The following is a 16,250-nucleotide window of genomic DNA, read 5'->3' on the forward strand; positions in this document are numbered from 1 at the left end:
ACACACTGAATTTGGTGGCAGGGGACGGGTGGCAATTGACATGCTGAATCTGGTGACAGGCGATGGTGGCATGTGACCATGCTGAATTTGGTGGCAAGTGACCCGCTGAATCTGGTGGCAGGGACGGGTGGCAAGTGACACGCTGAATCTGGTGACAGGTGACGTGGCAAGTGACACACTGAATTTGGTGGCAAGGGACACGCTGAATCTGGTGGCCGGGGACGAGTGGCATTGACATGCTGAAATTTGGTGACAGTTGACGGTGGCAAGTGACACCCTCAGAATTTGGTGGCAAGTGACACGTGGATCTGGTGACATGCTGAATTTAGTGACAGGTGACGGTGGCAAGTGACACACTGAATTTGGTGCAAGTGACACGCAGAATCTGGGTGACAGGTGGCAAGTGACATCTGAATTTGGTGGCAGGTGACGGTGGCAAGTGACACGCTGAATTTGGTGGCAGGGGACAGGTGGCAATTGACATGCTGAATTTGTTGACAGGTGATGGTGGCAAGTGACACACTGAATTTGGTGGCAAGTGACACGCTGAATCTGGTGACAGGGGACGGGTGGCAATTGACATGCTGAATTTGGTGGCAAGTGACACGCTGAATCTGGTGGCAGGGGACGGGTGGCAATTGACATGCTGAATTTGTTGACAGGTGATGGTGGCAAGTGACACACTGAATTTGGTGGCAAGTGACACGCTGAATCTGGTGACAGGGGACGGTGGCAAGTGACACACTGAATTTGGTGGCAAGTGACACGCTGAATCTGGTGACAGGGGACGGGTGGCAATTGACATGCTGAATTTGGTGCAAGTGACACGCTGAATCTGGTGGCAGGGGACGGGTGGCAATTCACATGCTGATTTGCTGACAGTGATGGTGGCAAGTGACACACTGAATTTGGTGGTAAGTAACACGCTGAATCTGGTGACAGGCGACGGTGGCAAGTGACACGCTGTAAAGTAGAAATATTGTACTTCCATTTTTGAGAGTAGGTGCGTAAATTGGGGCAACCTTGTAGGGGCCCCATAGCATTACTTTGCCCAGGGGCCCATGATGCTATTAAGATGGCCCTGATGATACTGCCCACTGTGCAACCACATTCCACTGACAGGTGGATGTGTGTGTGTGTGTGTGGGGGGAGGGGTGTGTAAAGAGGATGCTACAGTGGCGAGGATCAATGACAGGCAGAGAACATCGTGGAGTAACATTTTTAATGAATGGCTTTGATTAATTTAATCTGGCAGTTTTTCATTTAATCAGCAGACTCTTAATTCTTGTGTTATAATATTATGGACCCTTAAACTACCATGAGCTTATATTAGAGGAGAATGCAGATGATGAAAGGTTCACTGATCAGCAGAAAAAGGGTTACATTTCTATAGAAATGGGTCCATTATATGCAGCTATGTACTTTAAGAATGTAATCTGTTAGTCGGCGCTACACTCAAATTTTTTCATAATTTATATCAATTTTAAAACTGTAAAACCATGACTATTTCAACCTACAAACAGCCAGCAGATGTTTTGAAGCTTAGCTAGAGGAGTGTGATCAAAATTAGCTATTATCACTAATACAAGTAATGTATTAAATCTACCTCATACATAACTTGTTACTTCATTTTGTTTCAAGACATAAGTGGAATATTTTGTTCTCTTAGATCTTCAACAGTGAAAAGATATTTGATCTGTTGTGTAAGAAATCTCAGAATGTAATTGTTTAATAATACCAATCATCTGATTATGTCATTAATCTGCTAATTTTGCCTGTGTGTCACAGTGGGGCTGATTTACCAAGCCCTTTACTCCATGACTCATGGAGGTAAAAGCAGTGAGTAACAGCCGTTTTTGACATTTACTGTGAAATTACGCTGCTAGCGCAGTGTATTTCAATAGTTACTAATGTGCTCAGTGCGCCCAGCAGAGGGCGCATGGTGCGCCCTGATAGACCTGGCGCACGGCACATTGAAATGTAAATATCGGGGATTCAGGGCGGGAGTTTATTATTGGAGGGAGGGGGGTGATGCAGGGGAAGTGAAGTGACATGTGTTTTTAAAGTGACTTGGCGGGCCGAATTGAAAGTGAAAGTGTTTTTTGAAAACAGATCCCCGTACGCTTACACAGTGCGCCTGACACCACGGGAGTTCATTTGCATACTGGGCATGCGTAGAGAGAAATTACGGAGCTTCCCGTGCACCTTGTCAGTACGCAGAGAAAATCTTGGTAAATACCAAGCCCGTACCTGTGATTGCGCTGCGTGACGCTGCGCACGGGAATCTCCGACCCTTTTTTCAGCCATGAAGGGAACTCCGCGCCAAATTTCAAACTTGAAATCGTCGCGGGTCCCCCTCCAGGGGTACATTAGGCTCATAGGCTTGGTCCGGAACGTGAGGGGTTAAACCCGCGCTGATTCGGCGTGGGGTTCCCCCCCCCAGATCCAAACCAAGATCCAAACCAAGCCCTCACCCAAGCACGCAGTCAGGCCCGGACAGGAATGGGGGTGGGGACGATGCGAAGCGCCCCCCCATCCTGAGCCGTTACCAGACCGCATGCCCTCAACATTGGGGGAGTGTGTGCTGTGGGGGAGGGGGGCACTGCCCCCCCACCCCACAGCACTCTTGTCCCCATGTCGTATAGGGACTTGCCATTGGTTGTCGGGGTATGCGGGTGGGGGCATACCGGAATCTGCCGAGCCCCCTTTAATAAGGGGGCCCCAGATGCCGGCCCCCCCACCCTATGTGAATTGAGTATGGGGGTACATCGTACCTCTACCATTCACCAGGGGGAAAATGTAAAGTAAAATAAAAACACAACACAGAATAAAATATTTTATAATCAGCTCCGGCCGCCCCCTTACTTCTTTAGCTCTTTCACAAGGGGGGGGGATCTTCTTTTCCGATCTTCCGCCAGGACCCTGGGCTTCGGTGAATTCCCCGGTCCTCTCCGGAGCCTTCCGCCGGGGGCCCCCACCCCATTTAAGCTCTTTTACATTAGGGGGGGGCATCCGGACTTCGCGAGTTCTGCCGGGGGATGGCGCCTATCCCCCGGTCTTTCCGGTGCCTTCCGTCAGGGTTCCGGTCTTGTTCCTCGTCTTCTGCCGGGGGTGCGCCAACTCCCCGGTCTTTTCTCTGCTCCCTCTTCTGCCTGGCTCCCCCGCGGAGCCAGGGCTTCCTTTCCGCTTCTTTCTTCTCTGTTCCTTCTTCTGCTGTCTCCTCCGGGGAGCACAGGGCTTGTCTGCGCTGTCTTCTTCCTTCTCTTCCATTGGATGTTGACACGACGAGGTTCCGCGCTGACATGCAGTGTGAGGCGGCGGGCATCGACTTATATAGGGCAATGCCACCACGTGACCTTCAACCATGTGACTCACATTCCCTGGGCATGATGGGAATGTGATGTCACATGGGGTTGAGGTCACATGGTGGCATTGCCCTATATAAGTCAATGCCCATCGCTCACACGGCACTCCAGCGCCGAACCTTGTCGTGTCAACATCGAATGGAAGAGAAGGGAGAAGACAAGCCCTGTGCTCCGCGGTGGAGCCAGGCAGAAGCGGAAGGCACCGCAGAAGCCCGCGGGTGTCGCCCCCCCGGCGGAAAACATCGTAGAAGCCCGGGACCCTCCCCATAGGCAACAAGGAGCCTCATGTGAAGGGGGTCCCAGCGAAAGACGGCGCTGAAGATGGGGGGGGCAGGTGCACCCCCCGCAGAAACCGACGAAGCCCGGGACCCTCCCCCATAGGCAACAAGGGAGCCTCATGGTGAAGGGGGTCCTGGCGAAAGACGGTGCTGAAGACGGGGAGGCAGGTGCACCCCCCCCCGCAGAAACCGACGAAGCCCAGGACCCTCCCCCATAGCAACAGAGGAGCCTCATGGTGAAGGGGGTCCCGGCGAAAGACGGGCGCAGAAGACGGGGGGGTAGGGTGAACCCCCCGCAGAAAATGACGAAGCCCGGAGCCCCCCCCATAGGCAGGAGCCTCATGGTGAAGGGGGTCCCGGCAGAAAACAGCCGGGGGGGGCTACAGAACCCCCCCCTGGCAGAAATCGACGAAGCCCAGAGCCCTCCCCCATAGGCAGGAGCCTCATGGTGAAGGGGGTCCCGGCAGAAGACGGCGAAGCCCGGGGCCTAATAGGGTGGTGGTGGGGGGCCCCGGCAGAAGACCCCCAGCTGATTAATAAATTAATTTATTAATGTGTGTGGTGTTTTATTTATGTACAGTGCCCCCCTCCCCCACAGCACACACTCCCCCATGTTGAGGGCATGTGGTCTGGTACGGCTCAGGAGGGGGGGGCGCTCGCTCGTCCCCACCCCTATTCCTGTCCGGCCAGACTGCGTGCCTGGGATAAGAGCTTGGTTTGGATCTTGGGGGGGGGGGGGGGGCCCGACGCTGGTTTTCGGGCGCAAGTTTAAACCCCTTATGTTCCACCCACATATATAAACATCGTTCAAACCAACACATGTGAGGTATTGACGTGTGCGTTAGAGCAAGAGTCAATACTTTTAGCACTAGACCTTCTTTGTAACTATAAACTGGTAACCTGAAAAAAAAATAAAGGTCGCCTATGGGGATTTTCAAGTACTGAATTTTGGCCCCATTTCAGGCGTGGTTTGCAATAGTAAAGCGTGACATGTAAGGTTCTATTTACTCGGTGTAACATCATCTTTCACATTATCACCAAAAATTGGGCTAACTTTAGTGTTTTGTTATTTGTAACCACTTTGAGCCCCGGACCAATTGCTGGTCAATGACCGGGCCAGTTTTTTGTGATTCGGCAACGGCGTCGCTTTAACTGACATATGCGCAGTCGTGCGACGTGGCTCCCAAACAAAATTGGCAACCTTTTTTTTCCCCACAAATAGATTATTAAATGTGCGTGTTCACTTCAAACTCCCCTTCAGGCTGGAAAGCATGAGATCAGGGGAAAAAAAAAAAAAAAAGCTCTCATTGCCATTGCAGCTTTGTTCCTACATGTGTGATGAACTGAGTCTGCTCAGACACTTAGAAAAAAATTATCCTTTCTTTTTAAAAGGTGAAAATCACTTGGATGGTGTCAAAGAAGCTTGTTGGGTTAATACCAGGTGGAAGCACTTACAAGCTCACCCAAACTAGAGACTGCAATTTGTTCAAGTGATTTCAATTGCTTCATTACTAGCACTGTTATAAAAAGCGTAGACCGATCAATCCTCAGCTGCCCTCATAGGGGCAGGCAGGCAGAAATGCTGTTGCCAAACACAAATGTGGTTTGTTGCATGTTTTTGCTTTATTTTGCCAATGGTTTTTTTGTTTATTTTTAAATGATGTTCACTTTGAAGTATTGGTCTCTGCGTGCCTATTTTATGAAAAAATTTGTGAAGATGTTGCGACGTTAAACCTATGTTTATTTTTGATTTTTGAAATGTATTTTTGTTTTTTGTGTGTGTGTGTGTGTGTGTGTGTGTGTGTGTGTGTGTGTGTGTTTGTTTGTCTTTTTTTTGCTTTCCTTGTTTTGTTGACCAATAAAAATTACTTTAAATTTTTGAAGTTTGTTTTTTGTTACTTTTTCATGCTACATATTTTGACAGCTGCAGCTGAAATAGGTTTGGGCCTAACAAATTATGTGTGATTTTTGTCTAAGCTTCTTTCCTGGTGTGTAATCACAAAATGTTTGCCATGTTTATTCTCCATGACTTTAAAGACAAAGTGGTAAGTATTTTCTTTTTACTGCAGTGGTCCTCAGCCCTCAAGTACCCCCGACAGGACATGTTTTGTGGATTTCTCTTATCAAGAATTGCTGTCCAGACTGTCTTTTAAAGCACATGTGCAAGATGAAGGAAAACCTGCAAACATGGCCTGTTGGGGGGGGGGGGGTTGCTATTGGTGGACAGGCTTGAAGTGCTGATTTACAGCACTGTGCTTAAATCTATTCAAATTGTGGGTGTTTGAGGGAAGCCAAGTGAGTGTTAGAACCCCTGCTTGTGTTTTTTTTGGGTTGAGCTTTGTGTCCCTTTTCTTAAAATTGGCTTCACTTCCTGTCACACAGCTGAACAGGAAGTGAGGTTAAAACCCTACCAGTGTCTTTTCTTGGGGACACAGGTCAATCTAACTAGTGTCCCCATTAAGCAAATTGCACTCCAGCACTGCTGTGTACACCCCAAATCATGGGTCTTCAAACTACGGCCCTCCAGTTGTTCAGGAACTACAATTCCCATCATGCCTAGTCATGTCTGTGAATGTCAGCGCATTACAAGGCCTCATGGGATGTGTAGTTCTACAACAGCTGGAGGGCCGTAGTTTGAGGATCCCTGCCCCCAAATGATTATTTAGTTTGGGGTTTAGTAAAGGCAAAGCCACTCTGCAAGTACAAGCATAGTTGCTGAAAATCATAGAGGAAGCACTGAAGGTTTTAACATCCAATCCTGTAGAAGCAAAGTTGTTTTGTTTTCTTCCTTGCTTTGCACTTGTAGTGCAAAGTGGATTTGCCTTTAGTAAATGGACCCCAAAGTCCAAGATCCCTAATAATTTGGGGTGTACACAGCAAAATGCTAGAGTGCAATTTACATAATGGGAAACTATTTAGATTGATCTCTGTGTCCCCAAGAAAAGATATTAGTAAGGTTTTACCCTCACTTCCTGTTTGGATATGTGACAGGAAGTGAATGAATTTGAATTAGAAAGGGTGAAAACACCTCACAAATGTTGTCACTATCAGGGGTGCAGACATCCCCAAAAAATGAGCAGATAATACTTATTTGCAAATTAATAATTTTTTAGTTAACATTGGGTGGTGTTTGTGGGGTGCCCTAACACACACATTCATACATATTAGCAACGCTGTATCCTGGCCTATTGGCATGGTTATATTTTCTTAGGCCTCTCAATAAAACTCTATGAAATTTGTGCTTAAACTAGAACCAGGGGTGGACTGACAACTCATGGGGCCCCCGGGCAATAGAAGATTATGGGGCCCCTCTGGCTTACAGATGGCCACCACGCCAGGAGGCAGTGCAGAGGCAGGGCAGCTAAAATCTTGGGATCTTCACATTAAAAGCATGTCAGTTTCGGACATGTCAGGGACAGATCTAAAAAAAAACACAGATTTTTACATACTGTCCCTGGTTTTACTGAGCCTGGCAACCCTGATGGGGCCCTCGGGCAGTGCCCGAGTGACTCAATGGTCAGTCTGCCCCTGACTAGAACTATAATCAACACTTTTTATTTTCTTTAATTTTGGATAGAGTGAGGGAGGGTTATAGGCCCTGTCAGTTTATTTTGTATTATCTGTGTCCAATTGGGGAGATTTGCCTTCACTTCCTGCCCCATAGCCAAACAGGAAGTGAGAGAAAAACTATGCAAATTAAGGGAGTCCAGTAACCCCCCCCCCCCCCAGAACTAGTGTGTGTGTGTGCCCTGAAAATTCCTGGGTGGGTGATACAAAAACAGGGTGTGGCTTTGACAGGAAGGGGTGGGTCATTTTTCTATTAGGAGGTGCAGAAATGTAGTCAGGCCTAGGGCAGCACAAAACCTAAATATACTACTGCATATTAGGGCTTATTTAGACCGGATCCGATTTACAGCATGTTTTTATAGTGTGGGAGGAAACCCACGCAGGCACAGGGAGAACATGCAAACTCCATGCAGATGGTGTCACGGGCGGGATTCGAACCAGCGACCCTTTTGCTGCTAGGTCAAAGTGCTATACACTACACCACTGTGCTGAACGAACATGATTGCAGCTGAAAGCATGAGATCTTTTTTTTATTTCCAATACCATGCTTTCCAGCCTTATTGACCCCGCCTCTCTCCATAAAGAGGACCTGTCACACACTAGTCCTATTACAAGGGATGTTTACATTCCTTGTAATAGGAAGAAAAGTTATCCAAAATCAAAAAAGTGACAAAAAAGTGCAAGCAGAAAAATATGAGCTAAAAAAAAAAAAACGCCCCTGTCCCTAGAAGCTCGCACTCAGAAGCGAATATGCATCTAAGTCCCCACATATGTAAACACCATTCAAACCACACATGTGAGGTATTGACGCATGCGTTAGAGCGAGAGCAATAATTCTAGCCCTAGACCTCCTCTGTAACTCTGAACTAGTCACCTGTATAAGAAAAAACAAGCATCGCCTATGGATATTTTCATGTCCCGAAGTTTGGCGCCATTCCATGAGTGTGTGACAAGTTGGTATCTATTTACTCGGTGTAACATCATCTTTCACATTATCCATAAAAATTGGGCTAACTTTACTGTTTTGTTACTTTTTAATTCATGGACCGTGTTTTTTTTTTTGGGCCAAAAAAAAAGGCGTTAGAAAAATGATTGCGCAAATACCGTTGGAAATCAAATAAAAAATGACCGCCACTTTATTCCCTAGGGTGTCTGCTAAAAAATTATATATAATGTTTGGGGGTCCTGAGTAATTTCCCAGGAACAAAATATAATTTTTACATGAAGGAGAGAAGTGCCAGAATAGGCGCGGTATGGAAGTGGTTTAAGTGAAATAATAAAAGTGAAATATTCCTTTAAATTTCATACAGGGGGGAGGGGGGTACACGCATGTTTCCCATGCTTAGAACTGTCCCTGTACAAGATGTCATTTCTGAAGTGAAAAAAATGTAAGTTTAAAGTACTCATGGCTATAAAGAATAGTCATTGCTCATTAAAACTAAAAAAAAAAATGTATGGGGGTCCCCCCAAATTAAATTACCAGGCCCTTCAGGTCTGGAATGGATATTAAGGGGAACCCCGCCGTAAAAAACAAAAAAAGAATGGCGTGAGGTCCCCCCAAATATCCATACCAGGCCCTTCAGGTCTGGTGTGGATTTTAAGGGGAAATCCACCCCAAATTAAAAAAAAAATGGCGTGGAGTCCCCCTAAAAATCCACACCAGACCCTTATCCGAGCACGTTAACCTGGCCGGCCGCAGAAAAGAGGGGGGGACAGAGTGCGCCCCCCCCTCTCCTGAACCGCACCAGGCCACATGCCCTCAACATGGGGAGGATGTCCCCATGTTGATGGGGACAAGGGCCTCATCCCCACAACCCTTGCCCGGTGGTTGTGGGGGTCTGCGGGCGGGGGGCTTATCAGAATCTGGAAGACCCCTTTAATAAAGGGGACCCCCAGATCCCGGCCCCCCCCTGTGTGAAATGGTAATGGGGTACATTGTACCCCTACCATTTTACCAAAAAAAAGTGACAAAAGTGTGAAAAATGACAGTAGCCGGTTTTTGACAATTCCTTTAATAAAATCTTCTTTCCGCGGTTCCTTCTTCTTCTTCTTCTTTCCTTCGGGTTTCTTCCTCTGCTTCTTTCCTGTCTTCTCGTCCACATCTTGCCGTCTTCTCCCATCTTCTTCTCTGTCCGTCAAACTTCTCGTCCACATCTTCTTGATCTTCTGGGTGCTGCGCTTGAAATTGAAGAGCCCGCCGTGTTCCCTCTCCTGGGACCCGCCCCCTATGACGCCACAGGTAAACTCATATGAAAGTCCGCGTGTGGCATATGTGCGTCAGAGGGGGGCGGGGTCACATGAGTGTGACACGGCGGGAACTTCAATTGGAAGCTGCGGCGGCTTTTTCTTCTCCGGACGTCGCAATTGAAATTGAATTCCCCCGCCGTGTGACGCTCTGTGACCCCGCCCCCTCTGACGCACATGACCTTCTAAGGAGTTTACTTGTGGCGTCAGAGGGGGGCGGGTCCCAGGAGCGGAACACGGCGGCCAATTCAAATTCAAGCGCTGCGTCCGGGGAAGAAAAAGATGTGGACGAGAAGGCTGGCGGACCGAGAAGAAGACAGGAGAAGACACCGGGCAAGATGCGGACGAGGAGGCTGAAGGACGGAGAAGACAGGAGAAGACACCGGGCAAGATGTGGACGACAAGGCTGAAGGACGGACGGAGAAGATAGAAGAACACGTCGGGCAAGATGTGGACGAGAAGACCCAAGAAAGAAGCAGAGGAAGAAACCCGAATGGAAGAAGAAAAGAAGATTTTATTAAAAGATTTGTCAAAAACCGGCTACTGTCATTTTTAACACTTTTGAATTTTTTTTGGGGTGAAATGGTAGAGGTATAATGTACCCCATTACCATATCACATAGGGGGGGGGCCAGGATCTGGGGGTCCCCTTTGTTAAAGAGGTCTTCCAGATTCTGATAAGCCCCCCACCCGCAGACCCCCACAACCACCGGGCAAGGGTTGTGGCGATGAGACCCTTGTCCCCATCAACATGGGGACATCCTCCCCATGTTGAGGGCATGTGGCCTGGTGCGGTTCAGGAGAGGGGGGCCGCACTCTGTCCCCCCTCTTTCTGCGGCCGGCTAGGTCAACGTGCTCGGATAAGGGTCTGGTGTGGATTTTTAGGGGGACTCCACGCCATTTTTTTTTTAATTTGGGGTGGAGTTCCCCTTAAAATCCACACCAGACCTGAAGGGCCTGGTATGGATATTTGCGGGGAATCCGTGCCATTTTTTTTTTTTTTTTACGGCGGGGTTCCCCTTAATATCCATTCCAGATCTGAAGGGCCTGGTAATTTAATTTGGGGGACCCCCTACACATTTTTTTTCTCCTTTATGAATGAATCCCTTTAGAATTGCCGGGAGCCGACAATTCATTATAGCCGCGTGTGAATTTTAAATGGCTTTTTTCCTTCAGAATGTCATTTTTTGCAGAGACAGTTCTAAGTGCGGGAAAAATGTGCTATTTCACATGCTGACATTACACCCCCCCTAGGTATGAAATTTAAAGGAATATTTCACTTTTATTGTTTCACTTTAAGCATTATTAACTTCACTGCTCCCGAAAAAACGGCCGTTTTAAAAAATAAAAAAAACATTGATACATGTTTCCTGGGGCAGGACTGAGGTCCCCAAACACTTTTTAGGACAAAACTTGCAGATTAGCCTTTAAAATGAACACTTTTGATTTCTCCCATAGACTTCTATAGGGTGTTCGGCGCGGCTTTACATATTACTTGCAATGCGCCGGCTGCTACGCTGGTTCATGCACCTAATTAAGGCTTCACCCGGCGCACTAATTAAGGCATGAACCAGCGCAGCGCACTGACAATAGTAAATCAGCCCCAGTGTATGTATTGATGTTATGGTAGCATTGGTAGACCCCATGTAATAAATATTTCTATAAAATCTGCTTATTGTATTCATTAGTAATTGAACTGAACATTACTGGTTTAAGAAAACAAACTCCTCATTTAAAGCTCCAGGGAGCAAGTAATTAATGAAAAATATTGAATTTGATTCTGAATATTACACTTCTTTTACCATATCTAGCCATCACTGATAACAGTATGTACACAGTGTATTTTTTTCTTTTTACCTAATCATCTGTTTTTAGCCAGTAATTTACCTTGCTCCACTAGGTGTAAAAAAAAGAATATAGACCCTAACAAATTTAGATAATTTTCACTATAATATGCTCTTGATGGCAAAATACTTGTGTTTTAAAACCTTTTATATTGTTTTTTAATTTGTAATTTGCAAAATAAATAAACTCTTCTATCTCATTTACTTACTACACTGCAATTAATAATTTCTTCCACATTTTGTCTCACGTTTTCCATAGTTCATAATAATTTATGGTTCAGGTTACCAAAATAGTAGATGAATTTTACAAATTTGAAATAATCATTAATCAGGTGGACTGCTCTTTCCCCTTTGATGTCACTCTATTTGGTGTTCATCTACAAAAGCACACTGTAATTGCAGACTTGCTTACATTATTGTTCACTCCTTACAGTTACTTTTAGGAATAAGTATTACAATTAAGATTTCCTTTTTTTATACTGTAGTTTATCACAGTGTTCTTTTAACCATATAGGATTTTAATCCTTACTAAAAAACCTGTGCACAAAAGCAAATCACAACAATTCACAACAACCAGCCAGACATCACTTCTTTCTAATGTTGGCCAGACAGTTAAAAATGATTGCTAACTAATTGCTATACTGTACTTTTCTCATGGGTCTTTCCCCTATGAAATACAAATGCTTTTTTTTTTAAAAAAAAGAATGCTTCCTTCTTTGGCACCCTGTAAATCTATTTTTTATTTTGTCTCTGCTACAGATAAACTATTCATTCCAATCCATCTCCTCTGCAGTACCGTGACTGGTAACTGACTGAGAAGGAAAGGCATTCATCAAAATGTCTTAAATTAATAAATTCCCAGAAGACAGCAGAAAAACTATTTAAAAAAAAAAGAAAAAATCAATGAATCTGTTTTAATTGATGTAAAACAGAAAAACGACAAACAGGCAATGTACATCTGCAATAAAGTGAAATAATTCAACTACAATTTTTATACAAACACATATGGACCAGAAGAAAGTATGTTATATACTACAAGTAGCCATCTAATCGCATGCAGTATTGTACCAGCCTTTTGTATGTTTACATATTACGCAGTGTATTATTTTAGTTATATGTCCACTAAGACCCTAACGTAAGAGGGTCAAACACATCATGCAAGGTGCAGGTACCAGGGGTAACCAATCAGAAGTCATTATTTTAAATGCTGACTATTTTAAACTGAAGAAAAGTGGCATTTGATTGCTAAGGGACAATATATATATCATGCCATTTATATAAATATGTTGTCCTTCCATATATTGTGTATGATTTCCTGGATTCTATTGCTGTGATGATGACGACGACAATGATGATGATTGCTTAAATATGGCAGTGAAGCACACCTTAGTCCATGAAATGTCCTTCTAGCTATATTATAATATGCCATTGGGGATAATCTGACATAGGGCCATGCAGAATCTCGCTTGCCAGAAAGGGAACAGCGACAGGGCGACACCTCACTGGTACAGCCTGCGGGAGAGCAATGCTGTAGGAGCAGATGAGTGCTCTCTTAGAGATCCTGTTGCTGGCAAATTGCCAATAGCGACAGAATCACCAGTGTGACATGGCCCATATATTTATAGTAATACATATTTATAAATAAAAATTATCAGGAGAAAACGCAGATGGGAAAGCACAAAGATAGATAGGTAGGTAGGTAGATAGATAGGTAGGTAGATAGATAGAAACAAACAAAAATATAGATAGATAGATAGATAGATAGATAGATAGATAGATAGATAGATAGATAGATAGATAAAAAAAATAAAGATAATTTCAGTTCAATAAGAGTCAAACCCTTTCATCTCCAACCACATTTTTCCATCTGTTATCTAGTGGTTACGATTAGCATAATGATTCATAGAGAACAGAGAAGTTAAAAATACGTTATGTATTCACACAGAAGCTGACACGATCTGAATTTTAAGATGATGTGAAAAACGGGCTTTTGTCCCATACTGTCACCGTGCCCAATGCCCACACAGATCTCTGCCTTAGTTTCTGATTCTCTTCCTTTGTGCTTGAAGACCCTTTCAGTTGTTGTTCGTGTATCTATGATGGTTAAGCTTTCTTTTACAGCTATCCAATAGTCGTTTCCCTGAATCTCTATTAAGGCATGCATTGCACTTCCTTATTTCTGTGTTCCACTTTTTACTCCTCCACCCTCTTCTGTGGTAATTACCCAGCAGCACAAAGATAACCTAGAAAAATGTGCAAACACACACACAAAGGATAACCTAGAAAATGTTAAAACACACACACACCTTTCCTCTAGCACAGGTGTATGGTAACACTAGTCAATTGTGTATAAATGAAGGCAGTGTACCCAAGATGTACACATATACACCGAGCACCCAGTGTACCCTAGATGTACGTATACACCGAGCAGCCAGTGTACCCTAGATGTACACATATACACCGAGCAGCCAGTGTACCCTAGATGTACGTATACACCGAGCAGCCAGTGTACCCTAGATGTACACATATACACCGAGCAGCCAGTGTACCCTAGATGTACGTATACACCGAGCAGCCAGTGTACCCTAGATGTACACATATACACCGAGCAGCCAGTGTACCCTAGATGTACGTATACACCGAGCAGCCAGTGTACCCTAGATGTACGTATACACCGAGCAGCCAGTGTACCCTAGATGTACACATATACACCGAGCAGCCAGTGTACCCTAGATGTACACATATGCACCGAGCAGCCAGTGTACCCTAGATGTACACATATACACCGAGCAGCTGGATCCTAACACCAGCACATGACGCTGCTCCTTGGCTGCACACTCCAATTCCACAACACGTACAAGATACAACTGAACCAGATATCCACGGCTGCAAATGAGACGATCTCTGCAGCTGCTGTGTGGGTGGTATATTTGTTTATATCACAGTTCAGCTAGTAGAAAATAATATTTTCCATGTAGAGGTGTAGCACTCGCGAAACGGCCCTTATCACACCTTGACACCACACCACTGAATGGCAGATTTCTTTTTCCATGCCTATATTGTGAGTGTGATAGCAAACCTTTCTTTGTCACAGCACAGCCAACAATACTGACTTGTAGTCCAACCTCCGCCAGCTGAGCCCTGTAGTAAGTAGTGGACAGCGACAAGTGCTGAACACGGCCAATGCCAGGCTCTGAACTGCGCAGGATCCACCACAAAAAAAAAAAAAGGAACAGTTGACCTAATAAAGAAAGGGTTAAGGGCGACCAACCTTGACATGTTTTCCCTCTGAGGTCTCTGTGCTTTCTCCAGCCCAAGTTTAGTGAATATCCCAACCAGGACCATGACGGCTACAACTCCACAAATGATGTAGACGATCAAATTGGTTTTATCCCTGGTCGGGTCGTGCAGGGGGTCGTCAATCTTTGGCGGGGTCTTCCCCGGCTGCAGCCAAATGGGTCTGTCGTAGTTGGTACAGATGCTCTGATCCAGTTTGGCCTCATTGAACTTACAACAGTACCTAAAGCCACAAGTACCACAGCAGTAGAGGAAATCCCCGGAGCTGCAGTTAAATGGAGGGTCCCATTGCCCCATGACATCGAAATAACCCCTGCAACCCTCAGCTGTCTGGGGGGTTTCCGATGACTCCAGATCTCCAGGGTTGGACAGGTTGACGTCAGAAACCACTTCAGTGCTCCCAAAGTGAGGTCCACCTTTCACCTGGGCACAACACAGGAAAGTCAAAATATCCGCTAGCAAGTAGTAGATGATTACACTAATCCCTTTCATGATAAGTAGCTTTTTTCCTCTGCACTGATATGGAAGATCCAAAGTGGCACAATACAACCATGAAGAGCAGGAGGCAGGAAGGCTCAGCCCATCAGTCCAGGTCCATCGTCTACTAGATGTGATCACTGCAGTCACCAACGAGGAGTGACGATCCTTCCTCTCCTTGTAGTAATCTCCACCAGCAGCACTAACTCATCTGCACTTGTGGATTCGAGATAAGCAGAGGGGATTCTGGACTATTGGAGTAGTGCAGAGAGAGTGAGATAAGAAGAGAGAGAGAGAGAGGAGGGGGGGGGGGGATAGGGAGAGAAGAGAGGAGGAGAAGGAAAAGGGGAGGAATATATATAGGAGGAGTTGAGACTGAGGGAGGGATGACATGGTCGTGAGCAAAGAGGGAGCGTTTCCAAAAGATGACAAGGGATGTGCTTTAAACGTGAACAGCACAATATCCCCTTATTTCACTCCTCTTCAGCACGCACAGGCAGCAATGGCATACGAGATGAGAAGAAAGTTTTTTTTTGTTTGTTTTTCCCGCACAGTTGTAGTATTATTACTAAACTGCCCTAGAAATCCACTTGTTTTTCAAATGTCTCGTTCATGTTCTAAACATTTACCGTCCGCACCTTATCAGTGGCAGCTGGTGCTCCAAATTTTTGGGGAGGCACAAACAAACGAAAAAAAAAATCATCAATTGCAGCCTCACTGTGCCCATCAAGTGCAGCCACTGTGCCCATCAAACGCAGCCACTGTGCCCATCAATTGTCACCACTGTGCCCATCAAATGCAGCTACTGTGCCATGCCATCAATTGTTGCCACTGTGTCATGCCATCAACTGTCGCCACTGTGCCATCAATTGTCGCCACTGCATCATCAATTGTCGCCACTGTGCCATGATATCAAACTCAGCCACTGTGTCATCCATTGTCACCACTGAGCCCAACAATTGTCACAACTGTGCCATGCCATCAACTGTGCCATGCCATCAATTGTCGCAACTGTGCCATGCTATCAACTGTCGCCACTGTGCCATCAATTGTCACCAATGTACCCATCAATTGTCACCACTGTGCCCATCAATTGTCACCACTGTGCCATCAAATGTCGCCACTGTGCCATCAAACACAGTCACTGCGCCATGCCATCAAACGCAGCCACTGTGCCAT

At 45.6% G+C, this 16,250-nt stretch overlaps 1 protein-coding gene across 1 annotated transcript in view; it reads right to left on the reverse strand.

Annotated features, from left to right (window-relative positions):
• Window positions 1-15,333, reverse strand: part of LOC120943559 (protein shisa-9-like) — a 675,240-nt gene extending 659,907 nt beyond the window's left edge. Inside the window, exon 1 of the mRNA XM_040356930.1 lies at window positions 14,569-15,333. Within this exon, the coding sequence (XP_040212864.1) occupies window positions 14,569-15,086 (518 nt within the window). The 5' untranslated portion in view covers window positions 15,087-15,333. The remainder of the gene's footprint in view (window positions 1-14,568) is intronic.
• Between the last annotated feature and the right edge of the window lie 917 nt (window positions 15,334-16,250).

This window comes from Rana temporaria, chromosome 6 (genome assembly GCF_905171775.1).
Source record: "Rana temporaria chromosome 6, aRanTem1.1, whole genome shotgun sequence".
Lineage (NCBI taxonomy): Eukaryota > Metazoa > Chordata > Amphibia > Anura > Ranidae > Rana > Rana temporaria.